The 21,740-nt window shown below is 34.6% G+C and overlaps 1 protein-coding gene across 2 annotated transcripts in view; it reads left to right on the forward strand.

The window, feature by feature from the left end:
• The window catches only part of CDH18 (cadherin 18), a 305,318-nt gene that overhangs the window by 235,133 nt on the left and 48,445 nt on the right, over positions 1-21,740 (forward strand). For both annotated transcript variants that reach the window (XM_058564305.1, XM_058564306.1), the window contains exon 7: positions 362-498. In XM_058564305.1, the coding sequence (XP_058420288.1) occupies positions 362-498 (137 nt within the window). The remainder of the gene's footprint in view (positions 1-361; positions 499-21,740) is intronic.

Below are 21,740 nucleotides of genomic sequence, written 5' to 3' on the forward strand. Positions count from 1 at the left end.
AGGCTTAATTTTTTTTTCTTCCAATGTACTATAGACTTCCCAGAGGCAATTTTTTATCTCTTCTTTATTAACCATTGTGTTTCTCTTATGTAGTATCTACTATTCTATTCATGGAATTTAGTAAGAGGGATTTTTAAAAAATTTTTTGAATTAGTAATTGAACTAAGCATTAATGAAGAACTGACAGATAAAAATAATTGATGTCAGTTCTATGCAAATACATAGTTGCCCAGCAAATCATAAGAGCCAAATATAGAAATTAAAAATATATGAATATATTTGATTTAACACTGCCCTTGGTTCCAGTTTATTTTCTTTATTACAGCATCAAGTAAAATGATTTATCTATTTTTTTCTCTAGGTACTTCATTGAATACAATGCTGAAGATGACCGATTTTTCAACATTGATACCAATACTGGAATCATTAAGACTACAAAGGTTCTTGACAGGGAAGAAACTCCATGGTATAACATCACAGTTGCTGCTTCAGAAAATGGTAAGCTACTTTCCTTTATGTATCATAGAAAAAGATGTCACTTGTACATGAAGATTTACACTGAGATTTTCTCAGGAGTAAGACTCACCATTTTTATTTTTGATCCCAGGATCTAGCAGAGTGCACAGAATGTATTAGATACAGTTACTCATTGTCGGATGCAGTGAGTAAATCTTATAACTTTTTCTTTACTTTAATCCCAGCATAGGGGTAGAAAATTGGCATCAAAGAACACTTCATTCTCATCACCGAGTCAAAGTATTTGGTTCACCTCCTAATTGTGAGCCTTGCTCTGTCATGTGCTTGTGTCTTCCTTAAGCCATCAAGGAGTTAGAAGAGTATTTTATGTACTGTAGTTTAGAAGAAAAATAAATGAAAATCTATTGTTGTACTTCAATAATTTTATCAACGTAACACTCTTCCTCAAGCTTCAATTAACACTTAGAAAACTTACAATAAAAGAATAAGTCTTGGAATTTCAACAGGCAAGTCTAAGCCCTCTTTAAGAAAAGTTTATAAGGTACAGCTGAGGAAGACTCTTGTTCCAGCCCATCCAGAATATTGCATTGTGGTAAACACCTAAGTTCATAAAAAAGAAGCAAAAGTAGGGCCAGCCCTGTGGCTTAGCGGTTAAGTGCGCGCGCTCCGCTGCTGGCGGCCTGGGTTCTGATCCCGGGCGCGCACCGACGCACCACTTCTCCGGCCATGCTGAGGCCGTGTCCCTCATACAGCAACTAGAAGGATGTACAACTATGACACACAACTATCTACTGGGGCTTTGGGGGTAAAAAAAAAAGGAGGAGGACTGGCAATAGATGTTAGCCCAGGGCCGGTCTTCCTCAGCAAAAAGAGGAGGATTAGCATGCATGTTAGCTCAGGGCTGATCTTCCTCAAAAAAAAAAAAAAAAAAGCAAAAGTATCAATATTTATCTCTGAGTTCAAGAAGATATACATGACTGTGTTCAAATGAAATTAGGATAGAGCTGTAAGAAAATAGATCTACTGTCATGACAATGAAGTCTTTCTTTACGTATTGGGAATAAACCAAAGGTACCAATTACCCCAAATTTAGAATTGTTTGCGAAAATTACGTATACATTTGGGAAAGATTTCAACGAATTCATGGGAGAACCATAAATATATTAAAAATTAGGAATATTTCACATTAGAAAATAGTGCTATGTTCCGATGCACCGCTTCTCTGGCCGTGCTGAGGCTGTGTCCCACATACAGCAACTAGAAGGATGTGCAACTATGACATACAACTATCTACTGGGGCTTTGGGGAAAAAAATAAATAAATAAAATTAAACAACAACAAAAAAAGAAAATAGTGCTATGTAAAATGATATTATGCTCTCTCTCTCGTTTGCCCTCAGGGTATAAAACATTAATTTTTTTTTGAAGCTTCATTTAGATATAATTCAAATACCATAAAACTCACATTTTTAAAGTGTACAGTTCAATGGCATTTAGTGTATTCACAGAATTGTGCATCCATCACCACAATCAATTTTAGAACATTTTCATTACTCCAAAAATAGTGTACCCTTTAGTCATCATCCTCCAGTCCTCCCCTGCCCCCATGCCCCATGCCCAGGAAGACGCTAATCTAGTTTCTGTTTCTATAGATGTTTTAGACTGTTCAGGCTACTATAACAAAATACCATAAACTAGGGGCTTTAAACAACAAACCTCTACTTCTCAGTCTTCTGGAGACTAGGAAGTCCAAGGTCAAGGGCTGGCAGATTCAGTGGTGCTGAGAACCTGCTTCCTGGTTCATAGGTGGCTGTCTTCTAGAGATGTCCTCACAAGGTGGAAGGAGACAGGAGTTGTGTGGACTCTCTTTAATAAGAGCATTGATTTCATTCATGGGGCTCCACCTTCATGACCTAATTGCCTCCCCAAGGCCCCAGCTCCTAAGACCGTCAACTGGAGGTTAAGTTTCAACATAAGAAATTTGGGGAGATATAAACATTTAGTCTATAATAATAGATTTGCCTATTATTGGCATTTAATATAAAAGAATCATACAATATGTGGTCCTTTGTGACTGGCTTATTGCATTTAACATTTTCAAAGTTTATCCACATTGTAGCATGTATCAGCACTCCATTCCTTCTTATCGCTAAGAAGTATTCCATTGTTTGGATATACCTTATTTTATTTACCCATTCATCCGTTGATAGACATTTGGGTAGCTTCCACCTTTTGCCTAATATGAATAATACTGCTATGAGCATTAATATGAAAGGTTTTGTGTAGACCTGTCTTCATTTCTCTTGGTTATACCTAGGAGTGAGATTGCTGGGTCATATGGAAACTCTATATTTAATCATTTGATGGACTGACAGGCTATTTTCCAAAGTGACCACATTTTACTTTCCCCAAAGCAGTGTGTGAAGGTTCTAATTTCTTTATATCATTACCAATATTTATTATTATATATCGTTTTGATTATAACCATTCTAGTGGGTGTGGGGTGATAGCTCCTATGGCTTATGCAGTTTATAATGTCCTTTGTTACAAATCCATAATTTGTTCATAGGTGGCTGTCTTCTAGAGACAGCCAACTGGAGTACAAATACTGCAGTCTTTTCTATTCTACTTGAATTTTTCATGTTTTTGCATCTGCAAAATTAGCTCAAGTGGCTTCCATTTAGATAATTTTTTCAACATAATATTCTTTTTGAAAATAAGCATTCACTAATTACTTTTAAATGAGCTTTATAAAGAATACATGAGTGGGTTCATTTGTGATCATTCTGGTCAATTTTTCTTTTCAAAATAACTAGACTAAGTGTAGAACTGCATGTTCTTAGTCACCTGAGGACAAATGATAAGGGCTCGTTGAAAAAATAAAGGAATGAATAGATTAAAGTAACCAAGACGTGATGAAGACATTGAAAAGATTCAGAAAAGATTGTGTAGTTCTTGGGAATAGGCTCCATGTGTTGAAGGTGGAAGGGAAGAAACCCTGGAGAGAATGATATTTGTTAGAAAAAACAGAAACTTATTTTAAAATAACTTCAGTTTAACTCCAGAGGTATTTCAATCAGAACCCATACTTTCAATTGCTTCTCAGTCTTACCTCAGCACAAATAATGTTTGCATCAAGTAGAAACTAGTTTATGAAAACACATGAGTTTGTTTACCATGAAAATTATATTATTTGCCATCATTACCAAAGAAAATGCCCATTTTTACTAAAGTAACATCTTAAATATATACTTCCTAAGTACTTGTTTTTTCTTTTACTATTTGCTAGTGGTTCATGTGGGAAATGAGTTAATACTTATTTTTAGCACTCAATTATATTCCATTGTCTGGATGGACCACGTCTATAGATTTTTGTGTGGACAGCAGTTTTCAACTCCTTTGGGTAAATACCAAGGGGTGCCATCACTGAATCATATGGTAAGAGTGTATTTAGTTTTATATGAAACTGAAATAGTATCTTCCAAAGTGGCTGTACCATTTTGCATTCCCACCAGCAATGAGTGAGAGCTCCCACTGCTCCACATCGTCATCAGCATTTGGTGTTGTCAGTGTCCCAGGATTTAGGCCACTCTAATAGGTATATTGTGGCATTTTAATTTGCATTTCTCTGATGACATGTATGTGGAGCATCTTTTCATATGCTTATTTGCCATTTGTACGTCTTTTTTGGTGAGGTGTCTGTTAAGGTCCTTGGCCCATTTTTCAATCAGGTTGTTTGTTTTCTTATCAGTGAATTTTAAGAGTTCTTTGTATGTTTTAGAAAACGTCCTTTATTAGATATGTATTTTTCAAATATTTTCTCCCAGTACATGTCTTGTCTTCTCATTCTTTTGACATTGTCTTTTGCGGAGTTGAAATCAGATTTTTAAAATATTTTTGGTGTAAGTTTCTGAGAAGCCTGTTGTTCTGTGGAATTGCATTTAGAAGTTAATGTTTTAAAGTACTTTTTTTTGTGTGTGAGAAAGATTTGACCTGAGCTAACATCCGTTGCCAAGCTTCTTCTTTTTCCACTTGAGGAAGATTAGCTGTGAGCTAACATCTGTGCCAGTCTTCTTCTACTTTGTATGTGGGTCACCGGCACAGCACGGCTGACGAGTGGTGTAAGTCTGCATCTGGGATGGAAACCCACACACCGGCAAACCCAGGCCACTGAAGTGGATCGCGCCAAACTTAACTACTACGCCACAGGGCCTGCCCCTTAAAGAACTTTTTTAGCCTAATTTAGGGTGCTGTGCAAGTAAGAGAAAGGTGTCCCTCTAAGCAGATGAAGCGGTGCACCAGGATTTAAGAGCAAATAAGAGCAAAGCACCTCTGCACAGAAAAAAAATAAAAAACAATGCCCCTTCCTCCAGGTGAACAGACTCCACGCTAGAGTACCAATGTGAGAGTATAGGGTGTCATGAAAAAAGTGGGGAGACCTCTGAGCATGTAGGTAGAGCCCAAATGCAATGCAGCTCTTAATTACATGGTGTTTGGCTCTGCCTTCTGTGTCCTGTGGTTCTAGGTCAAAGTGACTATTCAGCTGCCCGGTCATATGGTGAAGGCACAAAACATAGGTCTGGTCTATAATATCCTTTACTGCTGCTGCTAAACATAACTGGTAGCTGTCTTGCTCTTGTGTGCTGTACTTTTACAGACATGTCATCCAAACAAAAATCTCTGTGAAATAGAGGACAGATATGATTCTCATTTTATAGATAATGAAATTAAGACTCATACAAAGTATGAATCTAAATATTTTGAGTCCTAGATCTGTGATCGTTCTGTTATAGGCTTTCAGGGAAGCTGATATTCATTGAACCCAAGTATTGTTCAGATATTTTAACTGATTGAAGTTTATTTTACTATTTATTTTTTAAATTTGTTCTGTGATGTAAGACTGTAATGACATGATTTTAAAGAAACCATTAAGAATCAGATAAATTCAATAAACGTCTTTGGTCAGGGAAATAGAAAGTGTTGTATTCTCATCACATATCACAGTTCTTGGGGAAACATACTTTCTAAATAAATACCTGTGGAATATTTCTGTTACAGGTAACAATGCCTTCCCTCTATGTAATCCATAATACAGCCATTTGGTAATTTCTATTATTTTTCTATTGTTATGTAACAAATAATCATGTGATTTCTGTAAGTTGGAAGTACAGGTGGATTCAACTGGGTTCCCTGGTTAAGGTTTGGCAAGACCTTAGAAAGAAGTAGTCATGTGTCAGCTGGGCTGGGCTCTTATCTGGAGACTCTGAGGAAGAATCTGATTTAATGCTCATACTTCTTGTTGGCAGAGTCCACTTCCTTCAGGGCGTAGGTGTCAGGTCTCCATATTCTTCCTGTTGTTAGCTGGGGCAAGTCTCTTGTAGAAGCTGCCGGCATTCCTTCTCACATGACAGTCGCCTTCTTCAAGCTAGCAGCAGTGTGTTAAATCCTTCTCGTGCTTTGAATCTTTTTGACTTCTTCTGCCACCAGCTGGACAAAGTCTCTGCTTTTGATGGTGTCCACCTGATCGGGTCAGGTCCATCCAGATAATCTCTGTATTTTAAGGTCAACTGACTTGGGACTTTAATTACATCTGCAAAATCCTTTCCCAGCAGTGCTTAGATTAGTGTTTGGTTAAATAACGAATGAGTGGGAATCTTGTGCTGTCATCTTTAGAATTCTGCCTACCATGATCCTAAAATATCTGTAAAAATTTGAGGGGCTTATTCTTTTTACTAGATAATAAATATTCTTTCAAACCAGTATGATATGGCTTACTTTTCCTTTTATATGACTCCCTAGTAAAATAGTGCCACTAGTAGGCACTCAATAATAGTTCTTAATATATTTTTCCCAAGTAAATAGCTCCCATCTCCCTCCATTTTCTTATTAATGCCTCAACTCAAGAAAATGTTTATTTTTATCCCCACTGCTCTTCAGAACCTGACATTATGGTCATCACTTCCTAATAGCTAAAACCAATGAGTACTTTTCATTTCTTATCTCTCCCTGATTTCTTTCTGATATTTGACTATATTAATCATTCTCTTTCCTCTTGGAATTTTCTACTTTCTTAGCTACCATTCCACTACTTTGGTATGGTATACTTTATCATCTTCATCCTAAAGTATACATTAATTAACTCACTCAGAATGTTTAATAAAGAATACTTGCTAGGCAATGTAGTATTATAGGCACTAAGGATATAGAGGACATTATTTTGCCTTTGAGGAATTTGAGTCTAATGCAGAAGACACGGTAAGCAGATGACTCTATTATGGATAACTACTGTGACAATAAGGTTTTTAGGGGCTAGAAAAACATGAAACCATGGTAGTAAGCCTTCAGCTTTGTGGACTCAGTCACAAAGTGGGCGTTCAAGGGACTGATACATCTGCATTGCAGTGGATCCATCTGCCATGGGGCAGCTTCTGGGACACCATCCTATATGATCACCTGTCGAGTTGTCAGGCAAAGAAGCAGCTCTGACATCCCCTTTCAGAACAGCACTGCCAGCATTTCTAACAAGGGTCCCATGATTCTACTCCAAGCCACAAAGGACCTTTCTGAAAAGCTCCATAAATACTCAGATTCTCCTGTAGTCTCCCAAGCTCTCTGGGTGTCAGGCCTTTCTGGGACCTTAATCGTTGAGGCCTTGTTAGTGTCCTACTTGGCTATCAGGAAACAGAGATGAGTTCCTCAGACCAAATATCTTAATAAATCTCTCTACGATGATCAGTGAATGTTTCATAGAGAGGATAATACATGGATTCAGTCTTGAGGTGAAGGATGAGTAAAGATTAGCCTGCATTCTATTTCTAAGTATACCTGTTTTAGTCAGGGTTCTACAGAGAAAGAGAACCAATAGGATTCAGAATCAATAGGCTTCAGAACCAATAAAGAGATTTATTATAAAGAATTTGCTCGTGCAATAATGAGGCTGGGAAGTTCAAAATCCTCAATGCCAATGCCCCAGGTCAAGTTTAAAGGCCAGAATCAGGAAGAGCCAATATCTCGGTTTAAAGGCCATCAGGCAAGAGAATTGTCTCTTATTCGAGGGAGGGTCAGCCTTTTGTTCCATTCATGTCTTCAAAAGGTTGGATGAGGCCCACTCACAACGTGGAGAACAATCTGCTTTACTCAGTCTGCCAACTTAATGTTGATAGTATCAGAAAACACCCTCACGGAAACACACAGAATAATGTTTCACTAAATATCTGGGCACACTGTGAATTAGAAACTGGTTGTGGCCCAGCATCCTGGCTGAGAATCAGGCCCTCTAGGTGATTTTCATGCAGGCTGAAGTTTAAAGACCACTGACCTATGTGACTCTAATGCAAGTTAAGTTTAAGAAACATTGTTTCCAATCACAATTTGATTTATGTCATAGCTTTGTTTAATATCAATCTCTTGGGCATGCTCATGTGCACAGACACATACACACACACTCACACACACGTCTTGAATGTCTGAGAAATAAACTCCACACAGGACATATGTGGCTTTTCTTTATAAGACTTGGCCCTCTCTGTTCTCAGCTTAATCCTCTGAAAAATGAATATCATGCTTTTAGTCACAGATCTTCAAACAGGCTGTGTTCTTTCAATAATTTTATAATAATTTTATAATCCTTTCATCTCTCAATGCCCTCTTCTAGTTTTGTTCTGCTTTACAGACACCTATTTACTTTTAAGAACTATTTCAAATGTCACAACGTCTGTGAAATCTTTCTCAACTTCTCAGGCAAATTTTACAGCTCCTTCTCCTCTGTGCTCTAACTGTATGCCTGCCTTAACTATAGTGCTTATCACTTACTAGCCTTAAATATAGCATTAATTACATTTTTTGTAATATTTTTCACCTCTACTGGATTTTAAACATTTAAAGTCTAGGAATCAGGTCTATTTCCTCTTTGTTTATCATAGTATTTCCAAATACTTAGTAAATTTCCTGACACATAGAATTTGGTTACTAAAATTTTGTTAAATACTTGAATATTCTTTGCCTCTCTTTTGTCTACCTACCTTAACTGCCCAACGACTTCATCACTCACTACAAAATTCAATGATCACTAAAGTATGTATTTCTCATTTTACCTAAAATATCCTATTTCTCCTTGTTCTTTGCACCAAATGTGAAAACTTATTCCATCTGATCAATACATCAAAATGGGACTCTATCAATCACTGCTTGCATGAGGGATGAATTTCCATTGTGTCAAAATTGGGGAGTTGCTACTTTATTCATACTTTTGATGAGTCCAAAAAGTTCTGCTCTCACCAGAGTGCACTAATTAAACAGCAACAACAACAATCATGTTGTGTACATTGATATAATATTTACTTCAGCTGTGTTTCACTTTTTCTCTAAACAGATTATGTGTAACTCAGTTCAGAAATCAATGTTTACATGTTCTTTATTCATTTCTTGGTTTTTTCCTCAATTCTCATGCAAACATATTCAAAGATTAAGATTCACAAATTTCAAATTTAGTGCAATTAATAACTTCACGTGATGGAAATTAAATTTAGATTTTATGAACTCATACCTTGTTGCCTTTTAATCTGAAATTAATTTTTGTTAGCAGCTGCATCTAACAATACAAAATTCCATTACTGAAGAATGGATGGTTTTAAGTCCTTTTAGCTTCGACATATTATTTTGTTGTTGTCAGAGTGCTTATTTTGATATATGAAATTTGCCTTTCAAGAATGTTCATATTAGTAATTTCCCTTGGCACACAAAAGCGTCCTAATTGGCACTTTTTTCTTCTCACACAAAGGGAAAATTACACAAAGAAATTGGTATTGCTTTAACCAATGTTCAAAAGTAATAAATAAAATGCTTTTATGAAGTATTTGTTTATACATGTATGTATCAATGTATTAGTTACCTATTGCCATGTAACAGATTACTACAAAATATCCAAAAAAAATTCAATTTGTTCTAAGAGTTAAAAGAAATTTATTGGCCCATGTACTTGTAAAGTTCAGATAATTAAGCTTCAGGCTCACTTTGATCAGGTCTCTATCTCCAATTCTCTGTGATTTTTCCTTTTCTGCATTCCTTTTTATCTCATCATTTGCTTTAGTGTTGCTATATTATAGTAACAAGCAACAAGTACTATGTTAACTTGTAATATGTTAATAGGATGAATGCCATCTTAAATTGGGGGAAAATTCATCCTCATTCACATCCAGGGTGATATAAATTGTCACTTTGCATCACCATTAAAAATGTTGCTCCAGGGGCTTGCCCCGTGTGGCCCCTCACACACACACAAAAAAAATGTTGCTCCAATTAGCTCTTTTTTTTTTTTTGTGAGGAAGATCAGCCCTGAGCTAACACCCATGCTAATCCTCCTTTTTTTCCTGAGGGAGACCAGCTCTGAGCTAACATCTATTGCCAATCCTCCTCCTTTGTTTTTTCCCCCAAAGCCCCAGTAGATAGTTGTATATCATAGTTGCACATCCTTCTAGTTGCTGTATGTGGGACGCAGCCTCAGCATGGCCAGAGTAGCGGTGCGTCGGTGTGCGCCCAGGATCCGAACCCAGGCCGCCAGTGGCGGAGCGCATGCACTTAACTGCTAAGCCACGGTACCGGCCCCAGTTAGCTCTTTTTTGAACTAATCTCCATTCACTGTCTTTAAAAATTGTATTTAGTACATGAAATCTGCCCATAATTGGATTAACTATTAAGGGAAAAGTATGGGGTTTTCCACATTGGCTCAAGACCGTCAAAGCCCGTATTTTCATTTTCACTTGCAGTCAATTCCACTCAAACCTCTTGGGTTCTACTGATGGAGAGGAGTTTGGTGAGGCAATTACAATATTTGCTACATTCTAATTTTTTGTCACAATTTGCATAATGTGTCAATACATTTAAGAGCTTACTGATAGCACTATCCCAATCTCAGTATCAAATTCTAGAAAAATTAGAACAAATCTGTTTATTCAAAAGAAACTCACATAACTGAAGCAGTTATATAGAGCACTGCTACATATTTATTTTATAGTTTTCTTTCCTCCTCAAATTTCCAATACCTCTTCCAATTTCCTTACATGTGTCACATAATCTTGCTTCTCTAACGACTTAAAATAAGAATAATCAGAAAAGAGTTTCCACAGTTTCCTGCCATTATATCTACCAATCTAACTAGTGCTATGGGCATTAGTCCCCATAAATCTAGCTTACTTCAGGTTACTGTGAATGAACTCCCCGTGCCATGTTTATGGCCACCCCTCTGAGTGTGCCCTGAATCTTGTCTTTTCTTGCTCACTTTGAGACGCTGCATTGCCAATCATATTTCTTCTTTCCTGTAACTTCATTTTCCCATTCTCAGATACATAATTTTCCTGTCCTCAAAAATGGACTGTATTTGTTATCTGAAAATAAAATGAACTCAAGGAAACAAAAACGGAAAACCTACCTTGATCTAGTGGTTCCCTCCAGGTACAACTCTATGATTCCATCCCCTTTACTGAAAAACCCCTGAAAGAGTCGTCTATATTCACAGTCTGCGTCCTCTATTCTCATGCTCCTTCACATCCGCTCTAAAACGACTCTTCGTTACTTTGCCAAAATTACCCTTGTCCTCCTGCAAAATCTCAAGTATAATTCCCGTTCCTCCGTTTGCTCAGCAAAGCAGTAACTTTTAGCACAATTGACAGCTCCTTCAAGAAACAGATCCTTTCTTTGGTTTAAGGACATAACATTCTCTTGACTCTCTTCATCCTTCACTGGTTCTTCTATCTCAGTGTGCTGTTTACTTCCTCCCTATCCCTCCATTCATTGTATTATGGGGCATCCTGATTTTCAGACCTCACACCTATACGCAGTTATTGCTCGAGTAATTTCATCCAGTCTAATGGATTTGTATAACATCTACATATTGATAGCTCTCAAATTTAAACCTGCAGCAGCTTGGGTACTTTGCCCCTGAATTCCGTATTAGCCACCTTAATATCTCTTCTCAGAGGTCTCAAACTCAACGTTATCCAAGTAAATCTTCTCCTCAAACTCCAATTTCTCTGTAAATTTGCTCCTCCAGACGTCTTATCCATCTCAATAATGATGGCATAGTCTTCAGATTGCTGATGTAAATTACTCGCGGTCATATTTGGCTCCTCTTTTTCTCTCATGCTCTGCATTCAATTCATCAGAAACTTCTGTCAGCTATACTTTAAAAAATATCTGTTAAGTCAACCACTTTGTACCATTTTCATCACTCCCAACCTTGTTCAAACAACCATCACCCCCACCTGGAGTACTGCAATAGCTTCCTAAATAGCCTTTGGGACTTAACTCCAGCCTCCTTTAATCTATTATCCAGAGAACTGCCAAAATGTTCCTTTTAAATCATAAATAACACCATGTAGTTACTTTTAAATGATAAATATCATGTAGTTTATCTTTTCGATAAGATAAAATACTCCCAAATAAATTAAGATTCATAAACATAACATTCATAATGGGTGAACCAAGATACACACACACACATACATCGTGCTGAAAAAGCATAAAGATAAAGCATAGCTTCTGTTTACATTTTACTTCTGGGTAGCAGGATGAAAATGTCCCCCATGAGAAATTGTGTATACGACACTTCTTACATATCATTTCAGATCACCTTGGCCTCAAAACTCTGTGACAAGTGTGAAACAGAAATATATTCAAACAAGCAAAATTCAGGAAGTTTACATTGCTATTAAGAAATTCATTAGAAAGGAAATTATTTCAAAAGGAAGGGCTAAGATTCAATAAGGAATGATGACAAAGAAAATAGTACACATGATGTCACCTTTCTCTGTAATAACAAAATGTCAAATTTAACAGATTAACAAAACCACAAGCATCATTATCATCATCATCATCACCATCATCACCACCATAACTTATAGGCATAAAGTTGTGAAAGACTTCATTGGAATTAAACCATTTATAAGTTATTATAGTGTTCAGGAAGACAGTAAAGATATTGATTGTTCTCGGATTATCCAGAATTACACAAGCATGTTAACATTTCTGGGTTAAAAAAATAAAAGAAATTTAGAGTACAGATTTAAAATTAGAGGAAAAATGCAATAAGAATGAAACCTTAAACAATATACTGGAGAGTAATATTAGAAGAGATAAAAACAGAAAAATTAGGACAAATCTGAAGCACAAAATAAAGTGGTAGAAGTATATATTAATAACTAAAATGGTGTAAATGGAATAAACTCTCCTGTTAAAACAACATTACCATACTGAAGTGAAGTAAGAAAAAAAAATCATCTGTTTGTTGCTTGTAACAGGCACATATGAGATTTAAAGATATAGAAAGTTTTAAAATAAAAGAATACAATAAAAATATACAATTTTAACAGAAAGAAATCTGGCAGGACTGTTAGTATTAGACAAAATATATTTTAAAACAAAAAGCTATCAAGATGATGAGAGTCACCCCATATTGACATGCAGTGTATGTCCCCAGAGTGACGTAACCATTGGAAATTTGTATGCACCTAATAAAATATCTTCAAAATAAAAAAAATAATCTTGGAGAAAACTGTTAACAAACTTCTCTCAGAAATATTTTAGTAAGCGGACCAAAAGAGTCAGTAATGATGAAAGGGTTTCAAAGAATAAAATAAAAACACTTGATATTTGATTATATATATATATACATATATGGCAATAAATTTAAAGAATACATATCATTTTCAAGCATACAAAGAAAAATATGTTAACACTGATGACATACTAAACCATATAGGAATTTTGAAAAAAAAAATTATGTTGCTATGTGCTGCATTCTTTGAGAACCACATAATCAAATTGCTACAGGACAAAGTAGTTTGCAGGTCAGTGGGGAGAATGGATGAACACTTCAACAAACAGTTGAAGACAGAGCTATGCCATCTGGCTATCCAAATGAAAGCAAATTTATTTATCTACCTCACAACCATAGAAAATAAGTAGTTCCAGTATGTAAAAGATAAAAATTAAACTTTAAATGAAAAGTAGGATAACATCACTATGACTTTAGATTAAAGAAAGTTTTATAAAAATACAAATTGTACAACCCATAAAGAAAGACATTGGTAAATAAAACTATGAAAATTGTGCTTAGTTAGTAATTAGAACGTAATTTAAAATAGTGAATGAAGAAGTATATACATATATGGGGTGTGTGTATGTACGTATATACACATATCTCTCTCTATTAATATATGATCAATTTAAATGATTGGACCAAATATATTTCAATTGGAATTGCAATATATATTAAACATATTGATATCTTAAGTATATGGTCAGTTTAAATAATAAAATGAATGCCAATTTAAGAGCCACCCACCTCGAAGAATAAGCTTTACACGCACCTCACTGTTACATCTCTCTGCATTCCTCCCAGAGCTCGTAAATATTGAATTTTGTATTATTTGTTCCATTTTCTTCTTTATAGTTTTACCAGAGTTAAGCCATTTATGTATCTATATTTACATATGTAATTACATCTTTGTATTTATTGGCTCATGGACATTGTACATATAAATGGGTTAATATAATATGCACTTTTGGTGAATTTTTTTCTCAATGCTATGTTTTTAAGATTCATCCTTGTGGAGAAGTACAGCTGAAGTTTATTCATTTTCACTATGATGAGGAAATAAATCTATTTTAATTCATGCATACAACTTCCAATGGCTTTGGGTTTTCAGTTTTTATAGCTTCAGGTATTATTAATGTTGCTGATATAACATGATTTGTACATGCTTCCTATTGTAAGTGTGAAAAACTTCTCTGTGTATATGCCTTGAGTGCACATACTAAGAGCATGTAATCTATTCTTAGACGTATTCGCAAATGTTTTTCAGAGAGAAAGTTTAACATGTGTTTTTAATAAATATATAACTATAATCAATGATTGACCCAGAAATTAGTGTGCATGTTCAATATTTGAGTTAAAGCTCTCTTAACCAATACATTTCATTTTATGCAGAAAAATTACACTCTGAAAAATGTTTGTATTCAGTTCCAAACTTATATTAACTATCCTGAAGCCTCAGCTTTTATGTTATGGCACATTGTAAGAATTTGAGGAAATTCTACAGAAAAGATGTTCTAATATCTTGTATATGAGTCTGGACACATTTTGGAGATTTTTTATAAAGGTAGATGTTTAGAAAATATTTTATAATTGGAGCACTGTTAAAATATATTCATTAAACTCACTCTCTTAGCTATGATTTATTTTGTGTAAAACTTACTTAGTTGATGCCCACAATCAACTGTGTGCTAATAATTAGTAGGACTTTCTCTAGAATGCATGAGCATTCTATTCTCCTTGACTAAGTGATTTTTTAAAAAATTGGATAATATTGACATGTACTGAAATGTACAGATCTCGTCACATTTCGATAGGTTTTGCAAATGCACACTTTCTGTGTAAACACATCCCTATCAAAGCATAGGACAGGGCTGGCCCCATGGCTTAGCGGTTAAGTGCGTGTGCTCCGCTACTGGTGGCCCGGGTTCGTATCCCGGGCGCGCACCAACGCACCGCTTCTCCGGCCATGCTGAGGCCGCATCCCACATACAGCAACTAGAAGGATGTGAAACTATGACATACAACTATCTGCTGGGGCTTTGGGGAAAAAAAAGGAGTAGGATTGGCAATAGATGTTAGCTCAGAGCTGATCTTCCTCAGCAAAAAGAGGAGGATTGGCATGGATGTTAGCTCAGGGCTGATCTTCCTCACAAAAAAAAAAAAAAAGCATAGGACATTTCCATAGCCTCAGAGAAGTTCTCCTTTACAGCTGATCCCGTTACCTTTCAACTCTAAGAGGTAACAATGTTGTAATTTATTTTACAATAATTTTTGCCACTTATAGCCTTATCACACACAGTCATGTGCTGCATTACAGCGTTTCGGTCAACGACAGATGACGTATATGACAGTGGTCCATAAGATTAGTACCCCACAGCCTACATGTATAGTAGGCTATACAATTTAGGTTTGTGTAAATACTCTCTGTGATGTTTGTACAATGACAAAATCACCTAACAACACATTTCTGAAAACCACCTCTGTCATTAAGTGACCTGTGACTGTAAGTGGAATCGCGAAGTATATATGATTGGGTTATACAGTATATATACTTTAAGTCGCTTTTGAACAACATAATATATTGAAATCCATCCATATTCTTAGTAACAGTTGTTTATTTTTTATTTTTAAATAATATTCCGCTATGAATATATCATAATTTATCAATTTTCCTCTTGTGAGCATTTGATTTGTTTTTTGTTTGGGGCTATATTTGTAAGCCTGCCATAAATACTTGTACACAAATGTTTGTGTGGATACATGTTTTTATTTTTCTGTATACTTACCTATGAATTGAATGTTTTCATCACAAACTAAGTGCAAGTTTAACTCTATGAGAAACAAACTGTTTTTCCAATGTAGTTGTAACATTTTCTAAAAATGTGAGAATTCTGTTTTCTTTACCTCATCCTTTGGAGTTGATAACCTCTCTAATTTTAGTCATCATTTGGGAGTATAGTAGAATTACATTGTGGTTTTCATTTACATATCTCTAATGACAAAAGAAGCTAAATATTTTTTCATATCCATATTAATCATATGTATATATTCCTCTATGATCTCATTTGCCCACTTTGTTTTGAGTTGATTTTTATAATTAAATATTCTGAGAGTTATTTTTATATCCTGGACATAAATTCTTTGAGAGAGAGATATATATACGTATATTCCCATTCTGAGGCTTGCAATTTTGCTTATTTACCTGTATTTTTTGAAGAACAGACATTTTCAGTTATCATGAGTTAAGATTATCAAGTTTTAATCTCATAAGGAGTGATCTCTGTGTCTTGTCTATAAAATCTTTGCCTACCCAATATTGTGAATGTTTTCCTCTATTAGGTTTGTATTTTTAGTTCTTAAGTTGTGTAACCCCCATCTAGAATTATCTTTTGTGGCTGAGGGAGGTAGGGATGGGAGTGGATTACTTCCCATACAGATTTTCATTTGTTGCAAAGCTTTCCCATTCTGATTGAATTGTTTTGGCAAATTTGTCAAAAATCAACTGAACACATATGCCTATTACTATTTTGGGGACACTGTTTTCTGTTCCATTGATTTATTTGTCTATACTTATGCCAGTGGTGCATTATCTTAATTACTGTAACTATAGAGAATTTTGAAATCAAGTAGCAAAAGATGTACAACCATGGTCAACATTTTCACAGTTGATTTAGATTTCTGGATTGTTTGCATTTCTTTATAAATGTTAGAAACAGCTTGCCAATTTCTACAAAAAAAAAAAAAAAGCTGCTGAGATTTGGATTGGAATTGGATTGAAATCTAAAGCTCATTTTGGGGAGAACCGATATCTTAATAATGTCAAATCTTTCAATCCATAAATATGGTATATCGCTCCATTTCTTTAATTATCCCTTGCTTTCTCTCAGCTAAATATTATAGTTTGCATGTAGAGGTGTTATAAATCTTTTGTAAAATTCATCCCTAAGTATTTTGTGAATTTTTAGGCCATTATACATTATTTTTTTCAATTTTATACAAATATTTATTAACTAAAGCTTTATTTCTACCATATTTAAAAAATTTTTAAATCTAATGTCATTATTTACAATTAATGTTTCAACTAATTAACACTATTTCCTAGTTCCAAATTAAAAATCTCAGAATATGTCACTTTTTTGTTTACAAGTCAGATTTATTAAGGAATAATTTTCTTAGTAAAATCATCATTTTTAAATGTAAATTCTGATAAATTTCGCAGAGGCATCTGGTCACCTGAGCACCACCACAATCATGATATAACATCATTCCATCACTTCAGAAAGTTCTCTTTGAAACGATATCCCTTGTCCTGCTTCCAAATCCTAGAAACTACTGGTCTGATTTCTCAGCCTATAGTTTTGCCTTTTGAAGAGATAATGACAATGAAAGCTACAATATGTGGACTCTTTCGACTGGCTCTTTTCATGTAGCATATATTTTTGATATTTGTCCATGCCATTATATCAATAGGTAATTAGTAGTAATCATTCTCTTGTATGTATGTATACCGCACTTTACTTATAAATCACTTGATGCAAAGACGGCTTGTTTCTAGTTTTTAGCTATTCTAAATAAAGCTTCCACTAATATTTGCAATCAAGTTTTATGAGAACATGTGTTTTAATTTAATTTACCCTGGGTAAATAGGTAGGATTGTTGGGCTAAATAGTATCCTTAAGTTATGAAAACACACTGGGTTGGTTCCCAGAGTGGCCACCACCAGTTCCTCCTCATCCTTGACATTGCCAGAGTGTTTTGTGTGTGTGTGTGTGAGGAAGATCAGCCCTGAGCTAACATCCGCGTTAATCCTCCTCTTTTTGCTGAGGAAGACCGGCCCTGAGCTAACATCTATTGCCAATCCTCCTCCTTTTTTCTTCCCCAAAGCCCCAGTAGATAGTGGTACGTCATAGATGCACATCCTTCTAGTTGCTGCATGTGGGACGCGGCCTCAGCATGGCCGGAGAAGCGGTGCATCTGTGCGCGCAGGGATCTGAACCCGGGCTGCCAGCAGCGGAGCGCGTGCACTTAACCACTAAGCCACGGGGCTGGCCCAAGCCAGTGTGTTTTTCCCCTCATTCTAGTAAGTATGTGGGGACATCACACTGTTGTTTTAATTTGCATTTCACACAGACCAGTGATGTTGAAAATATTTTTATGTGCTTATATCTATACATAAATATAAGCTGTGGTGGATTTTCTATTAAAATTTTTCTGTTAAAAATTTTACACATTTTTATAAAATTATTTAGCTATTTGTTATTAGTTTTGAGACTTTAATGTATTATGGATATATGACTTTATCAGGTGTGTGCCTCTCAAATATTTTTTCATATTCTGTCTTTTTTTTAGTTTCTTAATAAAGTGTTTTTACAGAGTTTTTAAAGGGATAGAAATTTTTTTGAAAAAGTACAATTCATATTTTTTTCTTTCTTTTATGATTTTTGACTTTTGGGTATTATCTAAGGGTTCTTTGCTAAACGCAAGGTAACAAAACATATACCCTATTTGTTCTTATATATTTAAATTCAAGGTTTTATATTTGGTCTGTGGTTTACTTTGAGTCATATTTTTTATATGATAAGAAGTAAATGTCAAGTTTACTTTACATATGAATTTCCAAGGGGTCCACTATTTGTTACAAATGCTACTATTTCTCCATTTAATTATCATGGCAATTTTTTCCATTAACACTTGACCATTTATATTTTGATCAACTTCTGGACTCTGTTTTCTGTAAATGCCTTTAATTTTATCTCTATATATAATCTTATACCAATGCTGTTGTCTTAATTACTGTGGCTACATAGTCACATTTAAAATCAGAGGCCTGTTAAACTTATCACTGTAATTATGTAATTTATTTAGGTATTACACAAAAGAATGTGCATAATGGAATCAGGATTTCTGTAGTCTTTGTTGAAAGTTTTCCTAAGACGTGATAGAAGTGGTTTGCTAAAAATATGCTGCAATTTAGGAGAAAAATGGGATAATTATAAAATCTCAGGGAATTTCATGAAAATCAAAATTGTTGCTATATTTAACCTGTTTTGAATGTATCTTTCTGTTATTTCTTCACTTGGAATAAATCGATTTTGAGCTCATAGATGATGCTGTGCATGTGATTTTTATAAGAATGGTAACGTTAACCTCAAGCAACAGAGCGATATCTCTTCATTCTCAGAGATAAGGCCTTCTCACTACATCCAGAGATAGGAGATTGGGGAACAATTAGGCATTCCAATATTTTAATACAAATGTTTAAAATATATATGCATCATTTTTATTAATTATTTCCTATTTTACCTGTTTTGTTGTAATTAAAAAAAAAACACTTTTAGATGCTGATTGTATCTGATAAGAAAATTTTCATTATCCTTACATTGCTCACCAGACAAAGAAAAAGAATATAAAATGATGATACATTCTATTAGTAAAGTTCTAGGCAGCATAAAAAATATGATTGCAAATGTAAGTTCAAAGGACAGCACAATAGTTGGTCACAAGCTGAATCTGGGGAACTCTACAAGAAGAAAAGCAAGAGGAGTTCACAGGCATCGTGGACGAATAGACCAAGATGAAAAGTAAATGTTAAAACTGCAAATTATGACAAGAATTAGAAAATAAATGTGACATTTGTTAGATTCGTTCTTACAATTGAATGGGCCAATTGTGACATTTTAACAGAGATAAGAAAAAAAAAAAATATTTTCAATTTATTTTATAATCAATAGCAGATACTTACATCATCCCTGTGTAGTTAATTTCACATAGAGGTGAATTAGTTTGTCTTTACAGCTCTGATTACAGAACAAAGACAGAGTTCATTCCTAATATCAAAGGCATGACTTAAACTTTTGAAGTTTCCACCTTATGTTAGCCTCAGGCAATAATGCTACAGAGGTATTGGGAATGGTTGGAGAATTTATGGGTAACTGGGGAAAAAAACAATGTCCTTAAGAGAGTCGACATTCATTTTATAGTAATTCACTTCAATCTATGATCTTTATGATGAACGGGCCACTAATAAATAAAATTTTATAATGTAAACTAACAAAAAAAAACTGGATAAGTACATGAAATTAGTTTTGGGTGATGCATTTCTAAATGCTTTGTAATTTTTGAAAAGGCTTCTAGACAAATAGACATTTTTAACTTTTGTGAAATAAATAAGTGATCTAAAACATGTAGGGTCAGTTTAATTTTCAATCATAAAATTCACAGAATGTTTTATTTGAAACATTTTTATTTGGCTATAAGAAAAGGATGTTTGAGGATTTAATCTGTTAAATATCAGATATACATCCTCACTTATCCACCATAATAAATTATTTTGAACACAGTATTTGATTTTTTCAATTAATATTTAAATAAGATATGAAGAAGGGAAGGAAGGAGAGAAGAGGGCATAAGGGCATAAAGCATGTACCAGGCATTGTGATAGTTTAATCCATAAAATAATCTTTAAAAGGATTAAACACATATTAGTAAGGAGTTTCCATTATTTATTATTTTATTATTTAGCTCAGCTATTTCCCTAAAAATTAAATATGACTTTCATATGCAAGATTTTACAATTCAAGTAAAAATAGCAAAACTAGGACTGACCCGGTGGTGCAAGCGGTTAAGTGCTCCGCTGCGGCGGCCTGGGGTTCGCCGGTTCAGATCCCGGGCGCACACAGATGCACCGCTTGGCAAGCCATGCTGTGGTGGCGTCCCACATAAAGTGGAGAAAGACAGGCATGGATGTTAGCTGAGGGCCAGTCTTCCTGAGCAAAAAAAGAGGAGGATTGGCAGATGTTAGCACAGGGCTGATCTCCTCACAGAAAAATAAATAAATAAATAACAAAACTCTCTTCATTTCAAAATAAGGATATTGTGTGGAAAATTTAAGTTTCATTTGGGCACTTGTTTGCAAAACTTATTTTTATATATTTATTTAAGGAAATGGTGGAAACATATTTGTTGATAAACAAAATGTTAGCCTAGCATTTTAAAATACTCTAGCATCAGTCCACAGTAATGATTCACAAGAGAGTAGACTGTTTTGATTTGTAGATATTTACCTACAATAAAATCTTTTAATAGAAATCAAAGAAACATGGACAAAAAAATACAATTTATAAACACATCCTTATAAGCATGGGCATTTTTGAATCTTAGATAGCTGTAAATGATTATTTAGTTAAATTCATAATCACTGCAACTTACTATTGTAGTAGCATATAAAGTTTTTCATTTTGAGTGAATTTTCACATGGAAAAAGAATAAAGCGACATTCTGAGGAAAATAATCTACATTATATTGACAAGAAAATTTGTGCTAAACTATTTATATATTTGATAAGTATTTAATACTAATTTTAGAATATCAATACTTAGATTAGAAATCTAGTAAACTGTACTACATATACTAATGCACATGATTTAGAATTTTAGGGGGGCACATATATAAATAGTAATGGCTTTGGCGTAAAAGTAAATTAAACACAAGTCACAATTTTAAAGAAGACAAATTGAAAAGATATTAATATTTAATTATTCTCCATTTCCATCCTGATAGTGGGAAATCTGGAAAAGTGACTTGTTTCATTGTTCCATGTTCTCTGAAGTCCATCATAGTGGTATGCACAAATCAGATTTTTCAAATGAACTCACTGGATAAAACGGGTTGTC

The sequence above is a fragment of the Diceros bicornis genome, chromosome 20 (genome assembly GCF_020826845.1).
Source record: "Diceros bicornis minor isolate mBicDic1 chromosome 20, mDicBic1.mat.cur, whole genome shotgun sequence".
NCBI classification, from domain to species: Eukaryota; Metazoa; Chordata; class Mammalia; order Perissodactyla; family Rhinocerotidae; genus Diceros; species Diceros bicornis.